Here is a 17,454-nt window from a genome sequence, read left to right as displayed (position 1 = left end):
GGAGGGCAGCCCCTTGCAGGCCAGCATCCGGAGACGGTACCTTAAAATACACCGTGAAAATACGGACAAGCAAACATCTCTGGTGGCATTTGCAAATGTTGCGGGGTGGCGGGGGAGGGGGGGAGATATCTGTCAGGTTAGAACCAATGCACTAGGTATTTAATAAATGTACATTTCTTCCCATCCTCCCACCCACTCTCTGAAACTAGAAACCTGGGGGATTATTCTAGACTCCTCCCTTTTCCTCACCTAATCAACCAGCAACCAAATCCAGTGCCATCAGCCTCCTGCATACCTCCTGCATTTATCCCCCTTGCAAAGACTCACTACCTCTGCCTGGCCAGCTGTGGGACCGCCTCCCGCCGTCCACCTCAAATCCATTACCCCCCCCCCCCCGCCTGCCGCCGCCCGCCCCCGCCCCCAGCACAGTGAGCATCAGAGAAGCACTGATCGAAACAGTTTCTCACAAGTGCCTCAGAGGAAAAAGTCCCGGTTCCTTGAGGTCCACCCAGCTGCTCACAGACAGCCACTTCCTCCTGTGACTTCCAGTTTCTTAAAAGGGCAAGAAACAGCCACTGCCTATCCCAGGGCATTGGCTGGAAACCGTCCCCAGGCAGACTCCAGGGGTAAGGCTACCTGGCAAAGAAGGACAAAGTCACTGTTGCCCAGGTGTTAAAATCACCGCAACGAAACTGGCAAACTGAGAAGTCACTCCTCCTCCAAGCAACTGGGACATTATCAAGGCTGGGACTTGCCAACCCGCCACCATCCTAGCCATAAAATTATACGTTACAAGGCACTGCTATCCCTCCTCACTATTAGGCATCTTCTTTCTTTTTGTGTATCAAGACCAGCCTCACTCCAACAAGACTGAAGTTGCTTAAGAGAATTTATGAACTATAAGACTACAAAAGGGTTTCGGGAAGGGCAGAGGGAGAAATAAAGTCAGACGACACCAGCCAGTGAACTACGGTTATCGTCTAATTAGAACAGCACTTGTCAAGCCTGAACATTCTGTTAAAGGGGAGAGAGATTCTCTCAAGTCCCTTCTCTGTGCTAACAGAGTTCTGTGTGGTTTCACTTACAGGAGCATAACACTAGGTCTTCAGCACACGGCACTGGCTGCCGCCCAGGCGGCTCCCTGGGGCTCAGCCCTGCTACCGCCAGTCACGCTCTGCAGCCGGTTCAGCCCTCCACTTTCACCGGGCGGAGGACACCGCTGCTGCACCAAGTCCGCTTCTGTCTCATCTCCTTGGCAGGGCCCCACTGGAGGGCCGCTTATGCTGACACAATCAGAGATGATGTCAAACCACGCAGGAGCTGGTCGCTGGGCAGTTGCGCCGACCTGGCTGCAGGAGCGGTCAGCATCAACCCCGCCCTCCCTGCCACACACTCATGCACACTCTCAGGTAGCTCCCCACTCGAGAGAACACCTCCTCCAGGACCCATGGCCTTGCCCAGCTGCAGCCATGTTTCCCTGCTCCCTGTCACAGCAAAACTCCCTTGAAGAGTCACCTGTGAGTCTCCGCGTCTTTCCTCTCCCCCATAGGGCACCCCTTCCCGCTCTCCTGGCACAGCCTGCACCCAGACCACCAAGGCATCCACTTTGCCAAATCCACACACACTTACTGTCCTACATGACACTGATGTGTCACAGCAGTTCTACTCCCTTGTCACCTCTCTGGAGACCACGGTGGAGAACAGCCTATCTCCGCAGCCAACCCTCCAAAGGTGGGTGGGCCCAGGTCCCACCCTGGCCCTCTCCCTAGTTCTCATCGTCTCCCTGGTCTCAAGGCCTCACATGCCGGCCATAGGCTATGGACCCCAACGCCCCATCCCTGGCCCCGACAGCCCCGCGGGGTCCCAGATGCTTGCATCTCTGCCTGCTGCCATCCCATGGCTGCTTAGTAGGCGTACTGCTCTCAACCTCACCGAGCAGGCCTTTTGATTTCCCCATCCCCCCCAATCTTATTCCTCCTGCACTCTTCCCCTCAGCAACCGACGCTGCACCCAACTGTTCACACCACAATCCTATGTGACATCTCCACATCTGTTCTGGTCATTCCTCCAACACGTACGCCAAACCCACTCCGCTGTGCCCTTCCTCAAATCCCAGCCCACCACCACCTCCTGACCCACGCCAACGAGGGTTTCTTAGAGTTTCCTGACTCCCTTTCTTCAGAGTCACCTCAAGTCACACATCAGGCCCTGTCCCTCCACTGCCTTATACTCTCCAAAGGCTTCCCAATGCGCTGAGAAAGCCCCGGCCCTCCACGGTCACTGTGGTGGCTGCCAAGGTCCTTGGGATCTGTCCTGTTTTCGTCACTGCCTGCGGGTCCCCCATCTCTACCCCCACGCTCCAGCCAGGTAGGTTTTCTTCCTGCTCCTCAAGCTTGGTCCTATCTCAGGGCCTTTGCGTTTGCTGCTCCCCCCTGGAAGCGTCTGTGCCCATCCCTGGAGTAGCTGGCCACACCTCATACAGCCTCGGCTGAACTGCTGCACCTCACGTTCCTGGAGAGCATCTCACCTCCACAGCACCGGGGGTGCACGCTGCTCCACCCCCAACCGGGACCCAAAATTTGCAAACACACGTCATGGCCTCCCCGGGATACAGGAATGGCAAAAACTCAACACACACGCCACCTGTGCTCGCCACATTCACTCTACATTTACGTTGGGCCTGATTCACGCTCACAGGGTTTTCTTGGGAGGAGGGGGACACGGTGCTGCCCAGCGTCAGAAACCACTTCCTGTGTTTGGGGATTCCCCACAGTGAGTGTTTTATGGGAGGCTGGGCCACCTCCCACCAGAGACACCAAAAGTTTAAACAAAAAGGAAACAAGCCCCTCACGCCCCTCCCTCAGCAACAAGGGCTGGGAGCACATGATGGTGGTTGGCCAATCAGAGGCTCCTGCCTGAGCCTTCCCACTAGGGACTCAAAAGAGGAAGAGGGAAGAAAAGAATGTTCGATGATTTGCAAGAATTTGCATAGCAGGCCTGGGACTGCCAGCCTTAGAAAGGCCTGCTTGCCAGGTTGACTCCATGGCTGGCTTCTGAAAACCTGAACGGTAAACAGCTCCCTGTGCTGATATATTGTAAAACATTCCCCTAAGTGACAGGCGTGCCCACGCTGTGTGGAGACCATGCAGTTGATGCTGAACACCTGCTTCCCTTCTGGGAGCCCGGACTCAGTCCGTGCTAGGCCATGAGACACACCTTGGGCCTGCGTCTCTCATGAGATGCATGCCCTCCAGACAACACGTCATCCATGCGGTCATGACTGTCGCTAGAGGGGATCAGGACGCGTATGGGACACCTCAGGACAGGACTCTGGGAAGCTCGAGCCTGGTTTTCTCCGAATTCACTCTTCCCTTTGCTGATTTACACTGTTTTCCTTTCTCTGTAATAAAACATCACTGTGCGTACATTGCCTATGGAATTGCTGCGCCTGAGCAGGGTTGAGAGCGCCGCCCCCCCCCCCCCCCAGGTCGGAGAGGGCGGCTGATACAGCCCCCGCGGCAGGAGGCCTGCCTCACAGCAGCCAGCCAGGCGGTCAGTCGGTGTCTGGCAGCCCCGAGGGCCCTCGCTGGACGATGATTCCTGAGGCTTCTCTGGTGCCCAGCTTGCCCGTCCGCTGCCCAGGCCTGGCTCTGGCTCTGGCTCTCCAGCTTCGCAGGTCCTTCTGTGCGATGCAAAACACCTTCAAGAACTCCCTTTATGCTTCAGTTGGCAGAATCGATCACTGTTGTTTGCGATCAAGTAGCCCTAACTACCACCAATTTGTACAAAAACAAGTGCTATAAATAAAATTGCAATTGGGTTGGGAGGCCTGGGGCGGGGGGGCGAAGGGTCCTGTAAGTCCCACCACAATCCTAGTCTGAGAATCATGGGGACTCAAGAGTTGGGACATTTTAGTTTAAGGTAACAGTTAATAAGCTTAGTAGTTAGGGCACGTAAAAAGCTATTCTTTCAGGAACGGCAGGTGCGGCACCCCCTGACTCCACAAGACCACAAGTGATTGACCTTTGTGCTCCCAAAGAGACCATGAGCAATCAAGGGGGTACGGAGCCACTGTCTTCCGGGGAGAGACACTCCACTGCCCAGGACACATATAAAGAAAATCACCCAGGACACAGGACGCAGATAAAGACAATCACCAATCACCGGGCAGCAGATGAAAGGATGTTAGGGAAATTGCCGGCCTGTAGTCTTTATCTGATTAACCTCTTTCCTGATTTCCAAACCTCTTATCTACACTTTTCTTCTTCTCATAAAACGGAATGTAAGATGGTCTGTTAGGGCACATAACCTGCCATCTTCTGAGATCACCGGCCATCTGAGTAAAGCGCCCACAAAGCTTCGGTCCCTGCCTCTGCTTATTGGTTCTGGTGGTGACGGGCGACCTGAAAGCCAACTTTTCTGGTTTCAAAAAGACTGAGCAAAGGTAGCCTGGGTTCAAGTGCCCCTGTTGTCTCTTGGACCCAAACTGTGTGCCTCTTCATTCAAGGCTGTTCTTAAATCACCTCGAGGCAAAAGCAAAGGGGGTGAAACAGAGCGGAGAGGCCTGTGGCTAAGACACAGAACTTTCTGCCACTAGAAACTCATCTAGATAAGATCGCCGGGTGCACAGAACTGACTGGAAGCAAAGCAACACAGATCCTGAGTTTGCACAGGCACAGTTCTGCCAAATGCTCAGCTCAGCAGACTCCAGCCTATGGCTGATCAACCCCAGACAAATGATCCTGAGCCCAAGCAGGACCCGGCGGAGGAACTGTGCCAGCGCCTGTCCCATCCAGGTGCAGCTGTGCAGGACAAGGACCAGGGAGAGTCCCACACTGGACATGATCCAGAGCAGCTGGAAGCTGCTCCTTGCTATTCCTGTTGCGCCAGCTACCCCACTGAGTTTTCCTCCCTCTCCCCCAAATGGAAGGCTTATTGCAACACCGTGTTCCCTCTTTACCACTGTAAGTTGGACATTTTAGAGGGCGGGGTTCATAACCTATTTAGCCATAAGTCACCATACCATTAAAACAAAAAAAAAACCTTTCGGGTGTAAGAGAAGGGACAGTGTACTCCCAGAGATCCTCCCAATGTTTAGATGAATATCTAGTGCCTTTCTGGGGAAAGGGGGCATGTGCTTTCAGGTAGCCAAGGGTTTTTCCCGAGGGGTGGGCTGGAGGATCCTCAAGGACTTCTGCCAGCTCTAGGGCCCAACATTAAGGCCCAAAAGGTAATCCCACCCCCTCCTTCTCACTGGTTGGGGGAGGGATGGCAGATCTAAACCCCTGTGGGTCAATGAGAGACAAGAGATCTCCTGGGTGATTCTGGGAATGAGATTTCCTTAACCTTAAGAGAAAGCCACAGGGAGCCATTCTCATTCCTCCACAAACGGAAAGAAACAACAAAGCTCTGACTGCCACTGACAGCCACACGGAGACCAAGGGGGCCCCTGGAAAGAGCCAAATGTTCTTAGTAGAGACAAGAAAGAACCTGGTTCCTTGAGGACATCTTTGAGCTGGCACAGGCCCTTACTGTCCAGGTGGGCACTTAAGAGGCGCATCATAACTGAACACAACAGATAAGGTTAGAGTCTCCATGATAACTATCAATAATCTACCACAACGCGTGGGCCATAATATGCAAATTGATATTGGCCTGCACAAATGCCACAATTCTAAGATCCCGTCACTTGTAAACTGTAACCTTGGAGGGATGGGGGAAGTAGGGGAGCACAGTGGGACTTCTAGGAACCAGCCACCACATTAAACACACACGTCAATGGTAAGATGCATCCTTACTTCAGAAATACTAAAAGGCTCAGGAGGTAGTGCACCGTCGGTGGGAACGCAGGTTGCTGCAACACTAAGAACAGTGTAGTGATTCCTCAAAAAATTAAAAATGGAACTGCTTATGACCCAGCAATTCCACCTCTGGGAAAATACCTGAAGAAATCAAAGCACTAATTCGGAAGAATATATGTGCCCCTACAGAAGAAATGCAAGTGCTCATTGCATCAGACAAGTGGATACAAAAGGGGGACACTGCTCAGACATTTAAAAAAAAAAAAAAGGCAGAGTAACATCTTACCATTTGCAACAGCATGAATGCACCTGGAGAGTATTACACTAAGTAAAATACCTCAGACAGAGAAAGACAAATACCATGTGATTTCACTTACACGTGGAATCTGAAGAACAAAATACACAAACAAAACAGAAACAGACTCGTACGCACAAATAAAGAGACTCATCGTTGATAGAGGGAAGGAGGATGGGGAGCTGGGTGAAAAAGGTAAAGGGATTAGGAAGGACAAATTAGTAGTTACAAAACAGTCATGGAGGTACAGAGCACAGCAGAGGAAATAGAGTCAATAGGATTATAATAACTATGGAGCCACGCGGGTACTAAAAATATCAGGGGGAAACTCTGTAAAGTATATGATTGTCTACCTGCTATGCTGTGCACCTGAAACTAATACAAAATAATATTGAATGTAAACTGTAATTGAAAAAAAAAAAGTTTTAAAGGTTCAGAGAGGCTGATAAAGACAAGTCTCAGATTAGACATAGCATGGTATTTGCTCTCTGCACTCTTCTGCTCAGGAAGGGAGCACCAGGAAACACACCCTGGGAAACAGGGATTCTTTGACGGACATTAGGAGCCCGCTGGAAAGCAAAACAGAATTACTTCTGGTCACTTAGATGTCTGTACCAATGACGGTAGCTAGGCATGGCTGTCATTTTGACATCTAATGCTATTCAATGCTAGATTAGGGTAATAACAAGACCTTGAACTCAAAACCCAAGAAAACAAAAAGAGAAACAGGTTTGAGTTCAATCACAGGCCATAATGTTCAGAGTACACATGAAAAGAATTCAGAACACTCCTAAAGATGTAAATTACTTCTATGCAACTGCAGTGCAGAGAAGGATGAAAATACAAGTCTTCAGGGTCCACAGAGGAGAAAAGGAAACATGTATTTTGTAAGCTGCAAGTGAAAAAAAGAACCTAGTTCACTGGTCACCTGTTCTGAAAAATATTCACCCCTTTGCCCATCCCCCCAGGTCCCCCCCTGGAAGGGGGACCCTTAAAAGGCAGAGGCCACAATGCAATGGCTCCGAACGCCTCAGACACAAGGCGCAGAGCAGGACTTTGAGGAACATGCGTTCAAATGAACAAACTCTACTAATATTTGTACTCAATAACTGCTCCAATTTTTACTCGAAGCTTGAAATACATGCATGGTGGGGGGGCTTCTTTCCACCTCACTTTTAAACTTTTATCTTAAGAGAAAAAAAGGTCATTGTAGAAATAGAGAAAATGTAAGTAAGCAAAAAAGATAATGAAAAGTAGCTGTAATCCTTTTATTCAAACAGAACTACCATTAATGTCCTAGGATATATTCCTAGTCATCTTTTCTATGCATCGATACTTTAAACCACAAAAGGATTTTACTGTTTTGTAGAAACAGTGCACCCACTGTTTTGTAACCTACATTTTCCACTGAATATGATGTTGCTGACATCTCCACCTTATTAAATATTCTTCAATATCTCCCCACCCAACCCACCGCCCCCAGGGCTGAGCAATAAATACTCTTCACTACCTCGCTTCCCAGAGGAAAGGCAGACGCTCTCACCGCCAACCTCAAGTGTTCTCTCTCCCTAATAACATTCCCTGAAAACTAAGACAGCCATTCCAGAGACAGGCAGCAAGGCGCATACCAATTTCTCAATCATCAGCACGAACATACTGGAGAACTTGAAATTCCCTCTAGATACAGCTTAATTCAAGTGCCACACACATTCATCCTCCAGCACTAACGAGCAGGGAGCAAATACTGCCCGTTCCAAGTTTAAAAAACCTACTGGTTGGTGGTCCTATGGCTGCCTCCAGGCATCATCACTCACAGACAGGCAGCTCAGAAGGGCCAAGGAAGGATGCAAGGAAGCACGTTGATTTTCAGTTTTCCTTTTTCTTGAAACCCTACACTCTTTCCCCTTTCCAAACCAAGCTGGCAAAGATGAAATTAGCACCATGATGACACCCAAAGAGAAATCAATTATGAGCTGAGAGAGAGAAAAATGAAGGCTCAGAAAAGAAAGCACAAGTCACTGAGTTACAGGGGGGGTAAGATACAGCACAGGAAATATACGAGTGTCTAACCGCTGTGCGGTACACCTGACCTGATCCTCATATAAAACAATCCTGACTGCCAACAGTAACTGAAAATCTTTTCAAGAAAAAAATAAGTAAAAATAAAAAAATAGAAAAGAAAGCACTAGATTTTTCAACAGACTCCCATCCTTCAGATTCTAAAGGTATTTCGAAGATCCATGAGTAGGTATGTGGAGCTTTTAATTGAGAGAGATAATCATACACCTTTTTGCTTCATTAATACTTAATACTGAGTGCTTACTAAATAAAGCAACTCTCTAAAAAGCTAAGGCTTGCTTCCATTTCCTGAAAAAGGGACTTCCAGCATACAGGTAAAGAAAAGCTGTTTAACAGACACAACTTCAGTTAAACAACAGGAAAAAATCACTAGAGACGCTCCTCCTTCCATGTTCCCTGAGACCCAAGCCTGTGTGCACTAGAGGCCTCAAGTTGGTTCTACCTAACGCAGGTGCCAAAGTGTACGTAGAAAACTTTAAATCTCGATCACTGAAAAAAGGCTGTTTCACTTTGTATTTTCAAACATTTAAACAGATGTTCGGCCACATTTAAACAGTGTGTCTTCCCACCAGGTGTGAATGTACCGGCCCTCTGCCCCACTGTGGTTCTCCCTCCACTGCAGGACCTCAGCGCACCCCACAACGAAAGTCCAGCTTCACAGTGTTCTAGAAGGCGCATCATAAAACGTGGCCCAGAACCTATCCGAGGAGACCAAGAAAAGGCAGGCTTCGAATGAGGCCGAAAATGGGAAATAGAATGAAAACTGTGCTAAAGGCAAGACGAAGAAGTGGAGGTGCAATGCAAACCCCTATCACTGCAGCAAGGTGTCCCCTCCCTCATCTGGTGGTGCCCAATCACACACAGAGGGAGACAGGGCACACAGTCTCTGCCCAGGAGACAGCAGGTGGACACATGCCTCACAACTTCACCTCAGAGGCTTGGGAAGCCCCAGGGGATGGGACGCCACCCAGACCAGCAATGGGACAGTTCTCGGGCTTGTTCCTCTCCTTCCTGGGACCATTGTCTCTACAAGACCTTCCAAGTCCCATCTTCATCAGGTGGATCTTATATAACGGAATTTTACACTAAAAGAAAACCCCCTCTTGAATGGCCGTTTTTCGTTCATGAATAGGAGGTATAAAAAGAACACAAAATCTCTCGGTGGATGCTTGCCTGCCAAGAAGTCACCAAACACTGAATCTGATGACAGCGAGGAAATTGGATCCTCTCACCATTAAACTTGGCCAGTTCTCAATCAATACAGGACTCTGGAGTCAGGGACAAAAAGTCAACTAAAGTGACAATTTAAGCTGGTTACCGCATACTTATATAATATGGCTTTTGTCACCTAAAGTATTACAGCAATAGCCGGCAGTGAGGCCACTTGGGCTCAGAACCAAACATCACAACTATAAGGAGATGCTACGTATTCGTGAAATAAGGTCCCAGATCATTACACATTTCTCTCCGTTGGAACTTGAGCCATAGTCTTGCCTGAGGAACTGAGAATCTCTCCAGCAATCAAATGCCCAAGAGCAGTGATAACTATTACTTCCTTCTCAAAGTCAATGGCAGCAATTATGGGAGCGTATGCACAGTAGAACTAGAATTAGTCAGAGGTCCCGACCACCGCTCCCCAACCCCCGCCAGGAAGAAAGGCTATGACAGAAGTTCTTAAAGGACTTTGTATGTTTTTATGTTTGGGGGCTTCTTCCCCCAAAGCCAAATACCTCTCCCTCTTCCAAATTTTAAGAAGCCCTGGATAAGGGGATCCTTGAAAAACATGGAAAACTGATGATTCCTGATATTACCCACAGTGAGAAATACATTAGGTGTTTTTATTAAATGTTTGGGGTTTTTTTAATTTGTAAGAAAATACAGGGTCCAGCACAAATAAACCCCCTTTTTATTACAAAAGCTTTTGTTACAAAATCATAGGCATGTAAATCTGTAACATAACAATATCACACTCAAGCACACCATATGACATTTTAGGTGAAATGTTCAAATTAAAACTATAAGTGATTACACCCATATTATTACCCTACCATCCACACTCAAGCAGGCGTTACTTCTGCCAGACCACACTCACCCCCCAACCCCCCGACCCCCGACCCCGCCCTGACCCTGTATTGTTTCCTAAATCTAGTTTCTTTATCCTCATCTCTAAATTATGCTCTCATTTCCATATCTCACCAGCAAGCAATTCCCAAGCCAACAGTAACATCATGAAACAGTAAACAGTACAAACATTGCCACCTATAGTCAGAAAATGAAATACATTGTTTCTACTGTGACCTGGAAGAGAAACAATACAAAAACAGAAAGTAACATTTTGTCAGACTTCTCTGATGCTTCATTAATCCTACCACCCTAATACTCATCAACTTTGTTACTTGTATGTTATTTTAATCATTAACATGGATTGCCAACAGTTCAATATGTAGTTTGCTTTCTTACCAATTAACAAATAAATCAATAAGACAAAAACACTTATTCAACGACCTACAGCATTGAAAAGCTGGAAAACTCTGCAAGTAGCATCTCTTTTTACCGTTGCTGCTTGTCTAGGACCCAAAATTCAAAAGGCTGCCTTTTAAAAATCTGTTTAAACATCTTTTAACTCAAAACAAAAATGTCAACATGGTCTCAGTCTATCAACGAGAAATTAGCTTCTTCCACCAGTCCCTTACTACCATGTCTTTATGATGTTATTTAAATACCTGAACATTGCAGAAAGGTTATTAAATTAGCAGTGAGCAGACTTCCCCTGACAGTGAAGGCAAAAGCAACTTAGCAAGAACTCCAAAGTACTGCGATGATGTCACATTCTAAAAGCATTTCTTCCTTGAGATTATTTATATTTACTCAGAATATATGTGTGTGTGTGTGTGTGTATATATATATATATATCTCTCTATCTCAAACATTTTGATGTTCCCAGAATCCAAACACAACTTTCCAAGAAGTTCCCTTGGGCTGGGGGTACTGCATGCACTAAAGAGATGCCAAATACCCTTCTTTGCTCACCTTTACCTTCTGTGTGGTCACAAAACTGCAGTCATGGGACGATTCCCATTTTGCCACTGTCCTCACCCCTTTGAACAACATTATTTTTACCCATTAAATCAAGAAAGCTACTTTTCAGTAATGAAATAATTCAAGCATTCCAACAAACAGAATACAGGTTAAAAGGCCAATTTCTACAAATTCCACAGAATCCTTTAAGAAAATGAAAACCTAAAAGAGTAGAACTTAATACATTATATTTGCCAATGTTAAAAAATACATTTAAGTGCCACAGTGAAACCGAAGCCCTTTTAAGGTTCACTTCTCTAGTGTGAGCGACCGCGGCTCGGGCCGTAAGCGGGGTCGCCCATGTGCAGGGTAGACAGCTCACCAGCCTACGGTGCCAGGCCTGACTCAGGGCATTTGGATCTGGAATGAATGGGCAAGTCTTACTTTCTTCCAGAAAACTGACTCCCAGCATTCACCTTTAGATCCCAACAATATCTAAACTGTAACTTCTGAAAGCGAGCGTGCAACCATTTCGCACAGCTGCAAAGGGTTTCTCCAGTAATCTCTTGAAAACGCACACATGAACCACTTTCTATAAAGTAACGACTCAGCCAGGCTCCCTGTTACTTCTTTGCTGATGCCCACTTAAGAGCATCGCCCTCATTCCAGCCATTTTCTCAGGAAGCAAAGCAGACATCTGACCAACAGGTGACAGAAATGTGTTGCCTGATTGGGGGCATTGAAGCTGAAGGCCCAGGGTTAGTCCAGGTTTCCAATCAGAGAAATTCATGAATTCTAAACACATCCTTGTGTTTGCATTTTAACATCTCTGAAATAGAGATGCTTCATAAAATCAACAGTATATCACAGCTTGACAGCTTTTTTTTTTTTTTCATAGCGGCACATAAAATAATGGTGCATCTTAAAATTGACAGCACTTTAAAGAAGATATGATACAATGTCAAAGGCTCACCTTAAATGTTTGTTATAAAGTGTTTGTTACAGGCACGTGAGCCAAGAGACCCCCTGAGACAACAGGGGGCAGTGGAGTCGTGGCAACTAACTCGCAGCTGCCACACAGTATCAGGGGCTACAATTCAGCCCCACCGCTAACTGCTGCCAGTGAGAAAGATGCCCCAATGAAGTCAGGTTTTTATCTTTTTCCAGGAAAGTTTCCAAGCTTTAAAACACTGTGGAGACCATACTAAGCAGGGCTCCTGATTAATTCTGGGCTAGAAGCTATCAGTTTACAACCCCTGACATATCGATAAATTTCTATACCTTATAAAGCTACTGTGAAGACCTTTCAAGACCCTTGAAGGGACAGAGCCTGTTAAAAACTAGGGCTGTGGAATCAAACAGAACCAGGTTCAAATCCTGACTCCACGGCTTACTTACTGTGTGTCCTTATGTGTAGCACTTAACCTCTCTGGGCCTTCATTCCTTGTCTGTAAATAAGAGCATACCTCACAGGGTTCTTATGAGAATTAAAGAAGATAGCAAGTGCATAAAGGCTTAACAAAGTGCTGGATGCTGAGAAAGCATAGGAAACATTAGCCAGCTATCCTTATTTGTATAAAATTTTGAGGAAGAGTGGCAAAGTATCATCCCAGGTCAGTAGGGCCTTCATTTCTATGCCATCTGCCTCATTCTAACCACCGAAAAACTTTTCAGTGCCACATCTAATCAGAAAGCTGTCATTTAAACTTTCATCCACTAGAAAATCTTTTCAATAAAAGATACCTAAAATGCTGTAATAAAACATTTCAGAAGGTTAACAGTAACATTCATGAGTAAATGGGGACAAAATTTGCTATAGACTGCCAAAAAAATAAATAAAAACAAAAACCCAAACAAAAAACCACCAAGGAACCAAGCCAGATGCAGAAACGAGTCCAAACTGTTCTGATTCCAACCCAAATCTGATCCTGGGCCCTGAATCAGAGGTTTTGTTAATTTACTAATCCCTCCACCACCAAAAATACCTCATCTGATGGTAGGTTCAAATTTGGTCACCCAAACTGACCTGATTTAGATCCGGGAGAGGCTGAACCTCACCAAGGAACGCTGGCCACTAAGGCTCAACAGGAAAGAAATAGCACATGCACTACACCAGCAAAGCCCACATCTAATCCCTTTCACTCAACAAGCTGGGCAGACCTAGAAACAATGCCCTCTGTCTTAGCATCCACTATTTTCTAGGTTAATGCGATGCTTCACCACTGGTAGCACTTAGGGCTAGAGTCTTCCTGAGGCGGGTTTAACCAAGTGCACTCCAAGCACACTCATCAACCTCCAGTGAAAAGATAAAGTCTGCGAGGGAGCGATGCCGCCTTTGCTAAGAGGTTTATACGGTGACGCTTCTACACAGCAATCAAAGTATCTTCGGCTGTGACAGCCTGCAGGGCACCCAGGGTGTAAGCTGACATGTGCCCATATTTCACACGCTTTGGAAAAACAGCCCTGCCTGTTTGTTTCACCAGGCATTCTACTTTAAGAGCCTGTAAAAATCTTCTACTTGTTTTCCTTCTCAGGCTAATTCAGGGAGACGAAACAAGCTACGCAAACTCAACAATTTGTTGTTAATATTCTACGAAGGCATTCCCTGATTTTCCGAAGGGCAACCTAACAGCCTGAAACCTCCTCCCATAAAAAGCAAACACCACAGAAATGTGAAATCATCAAAACAGCCCTGCCTTATTTTTCACTGGGAGAAGCTGAAAAAGGGAGACAGAGGTGACTTGTCTTTAGTAATATAATGTGTGTGGAACTATAGAGGACCGGCAACATGGCCCATCAAATAATAAAATGTCTTCATCATCCCTTGTTATTCTCCATAGAGCCCCAAGTACCCCTCCAGCAACATGCAGGAGGAGTGAACCCAGTGTCTCTCTCTCTCTCTCTCTCTCTCTCTCTCTCTCTCACTCATACACACACACACACACATACACACACACAACCCTCTCTTTATATTTATTCCATCCTTCACTCTCAAACTAGACACAAGTTAAGGTCTTCGGTATTAACTTGCCTAGACAGGAGTGGCAAGGCATAACTCTAGGCAGGTTCTGACACTGGCTGTAAATGTAAACAAAGCCAGAACAGCAGCGATGTCCCTGTGATTCATTTATCCAGTTGCAATTCCCAAAACACTGGTAAAAAAAAAAAAAAAAAAAAAATTTTTTTTTCAGGGAGCTGTTAAAAATAATCACGTAATTTTTAAAAAGACCTAAGGTGACATGCAACTGCCTTCTTCCTCCACAGCCCCTCCAGCTCTTCGTGTAGGGATGTCTGCACCTCAGCACCTTCCCCAGAGCTCACTGCCTGCCCTCGCTAAATGAGAAGTATAGCATGAAAGAGAAAGCAGCTCAAAGGGGAAAGGAGCCAGGGAGCGGAGAAACTCCTGGGCAACGGAGACAATGCTCTACTTTCCACCAATCCCCAGGCACCTACACAAAATCGGGAAATTAGTTTACACTAGCACAGCACGGACAACATAATCAAAAATGTAAATCACACGTTATCTGCGTTGTGATCATTCTTTGATAAAATACCACAGCAAGCTTTCCCTAGTACCGTCGGGGGGCGGGGGGGGGGCGGGCTTGTCACACCCTCCCCACTCCAGGTTATCGACTCCATTACACACTTACACGGCACATGTACACACAGCGCACCAGAGTACAAAGCTGGTGGTGAGGGAGAAGCCATAACGTGGGTTCTGTCCCAGATAATGGCCTCTTCATTAACCCCGCCCCCATCACCAGAGAAAGGGGGACCTCAGAAAAGAAACAACGGAGAGGAAGAAAGAGAAACCCAGAAATCCTTGAATTGCCAGGCATTGACTCTTCATGAAATGCACAAGCAGGATAGGAAATACCTCCCTGCTGAGTAATGCTTCATGGGTTGTAAATTCACCTCTCGAAAGGGGCGCCAGACCTGAGCGCGCACCCCGCCAGATGGCAAACCCCTCCTACCTGCTCCATCCAGCCTGCCTGTCACGCCGTGCCGGCGACAGGCCTCCCACCCCCCTTTTTGGCAGAGCAACACACCAATGAGAGCCGAGCCTGGCTGGGCGAGAGAGGGCTAAGCAGTGATTTAGCAGGAACGTTTCAAAAAAGGGGAGTGGGAAACCGCGAGGAGAGGGTGAGGGTAAAAACAAAGCCCTTTCCTGTGAAACCGACAGCCTTCGGGGCGTGGCTTGTTTAATTTGCTTTATTAATACAAGGGATTGATTGAGCTTTAGTCTCTCCACCTATCCCGAAGGTGCGAGGCTTTGATCCTTGCGAGGGAAAAAATGGCAGGGCCGCAAGCTTCCTCCAAGTTTCCAGGAGCACCTGCCACCATCCCAGACCTCCTTCCCCCATCAAAAAGACCCCAAAAGCCACGCTCTAGGATTTAGACCCTGCAATAGAGAAGGACAGACGCACACAGTTCCAAGCGTTCACCCACTCCCACAGTGACAAGCATACACACGCATCAGAACACTTGCTGACATAATCGTTATAAAGAAAGTTCAAGGGAGAGACAATTCAGGTTCCTCCGGGCTGCGGGTCTGCAGCCCCTGCCCAGACGTGACACACATCATGGACTCCCAGGCTGCAGGGGCGAGAGGCGGGAAGTTGCCCAACAGCCCGAGAGACGCGGCTCAGAGAAGAGGAACTCGCAGGCAGAGGCGCACGCGCCTCCTCCCACCTAAAGGTAGAAAGCGGCGAGTGAACCCGGGCTCCAAGGGCGTCGCACTGCTTTATTTACAAACAATGAGCTTGGCTGGGGGAGGGGGCGCAGGCGCCGGGCGGAAAGGCCCGAGCACCACCCCGGACACACCGGGCTCCGCTCCGGGAAGCTCCAGCGTTCGGGGTTCCCCTGCAGGCACGGGGAGCGCGCACCCCCGGGGTCGCCCTAGTCCCCACCCCCTGCCGGCGCCAGGCAGGAACTCCCCGGGGAGTCCCTGGAGAGAAAGGAGAGCCGCTAACCTCGTCTTCCGAAAGTCCGTAGACCGGCTCCCCGAGCCCGGTCGCCATGGAGCCGGCGCCCCGCGCGGGTCGGAGGCACTCCGCGGCAGCTGGGCTGCGGCGCGAGCGGCCGAGCCTGCACCCCTCCTCCGGGTCTGGTCGACCCCGCACACGGCCCTGCGCGCGCCCCGCCGCAGGTGAGGAAGCGCGAGCTGGCGCCCTGGCGGCTGCGGGCGCCGCTTCCTCCCGGAAGGCTGCGGGTGCGGACTGGCGATCCCGAGGGCGCGCGGTGCAGCGCCGGCAGCGGCGGCGGCGCGGAGCCCGCCGGGCTTTCCCTACCCGCGGCCCGCGCCTCGCGCCTCCCTCGCTCCCGGCTGCCGGCTCGGCCGCCGCTCTCCGCCCCGCGCCGAGCTGCTCTCGGCTCTCGGGAGCCCAGCGCGCCCGCCCCCTCGCTCGCTACCTCCCGGCCCCCGGCTCACCCCGCCCCCTCCTCCGCCCCCGCCCACCCGGCGCCCCGGGGAGGGGGGGACCCTCCCCGCCCCGCCGGGGCGGGCACACGCGCCCCCCAAGCCAATCACGGGCCGGGCTGGGCGACAGGCCGCGGGCTGAGGGGGGGGAGGAGTTCTGCCCCCACGCCCACCCCACCCCCGGGCCTTCGGAGTCGCTCCCCTGGGCTCACCCGGCGCACCCGGCCGCGGGGCGGGTCCGCCGAGGAGTGTCCGTGCGCGCCTGGCCCTCCGAGCTGACTGACCCTCTCTCGCTCTCTCTCTGCTTTGGGGAGGGGGCGGGCTGGGCATTTGGGGGCGCTGAAGGCATTTTCCACAAGAAACTCGGAACACTCAGCCCATTCCGGTTCCCCGTGGCTGTTTAACCGGGAGCCTCGAGCTCACCGTAATTTTTAAAGGGAGAAAGGTGGATGTTTCTAGACCTCTTTAAATTCCGGGCAACCCCAGCAAGCCGGGCTTGGCTGCATTGTCAGATCCCCGGAGCCGGTCCGCCTGGCCCGGCCGCCAGCCGGGAAGAGGCTGCCCCGGTGTGGCCGCGAGTCGCCACTGCCTGTGTCAACCTCGGAACAAAACCAACGGCGCCGGCTCTGAGCGCACACCCACCCACTCAAAAACAGACACCGTGGGTCTTGGAATAAAAGGCAGCTTATCTGTGAGCCGCAGCGCGAAGTAACAAACTCAAGTTTAAGGTTATCTTCCGCGTATGCAAACCATTAAGACATATTTGCCACCATAGGATTCGCTCCACATCCCAGCTACTGTTTCTCTAGCCAGCAGTACATTTGATCCTTCAGACTTATAGG

At 49.3% G+C, this 17,454-nt stretch overlaps 1 protein-coding gene across 2 annotated transcripts in view; it reads right to left on the bottom strand.

The window, feature by feature from the left end:
• NEDD4L (NEDD4 like E3 ubiquitin protein ligase) overlaps nucleotides 1-16,573 on the bottom strand; it is a 298,669-nt gene extending 282,096 nt beyond the window's left edge. For both annotated transcript variants that reach the window (XM_054583731.1, XM_054583732.1), the window contains exon 1: nucleotides 16,167-16,573. In XM_054583731.1, coding sequence (XP_054439706.1) covers nucleotides 16,167-16,214 — 48 coding nt within the window. In that variant the 5' untranslated portion in view covers nucleotides 16,215-16,573. The remainder of the gene's footprint in view (nucleotides 1-16,166) is intronic.
• Between the last annotated feature and the right edge of the window lie 881 nt (nucleotides 16,574-17,454).

The sequence above is a fragment of the Pteronotus mesoamericanus genome, unplaced genomic scaffold (assembly GCF_021234165.1).
Source record: "Pteronotus mesoamericanus isolate MK-2021 breed Mesoamerican mustached bat unplaced genomic scaffold, CSHL_Meso_final contig_74, whole genome shotgun sequence".
NCBI classification, from domain to species: domain Eukaryota; kingdom Metazoa; phylum Chordata; class Mammalia; order Chiroptera; family Mormoopidae; genus Pteronotus; species Pteronotus mesoamericanus.
This window is presented reverse-complemented; position numbering and strand designations above follow the sequence as displayed.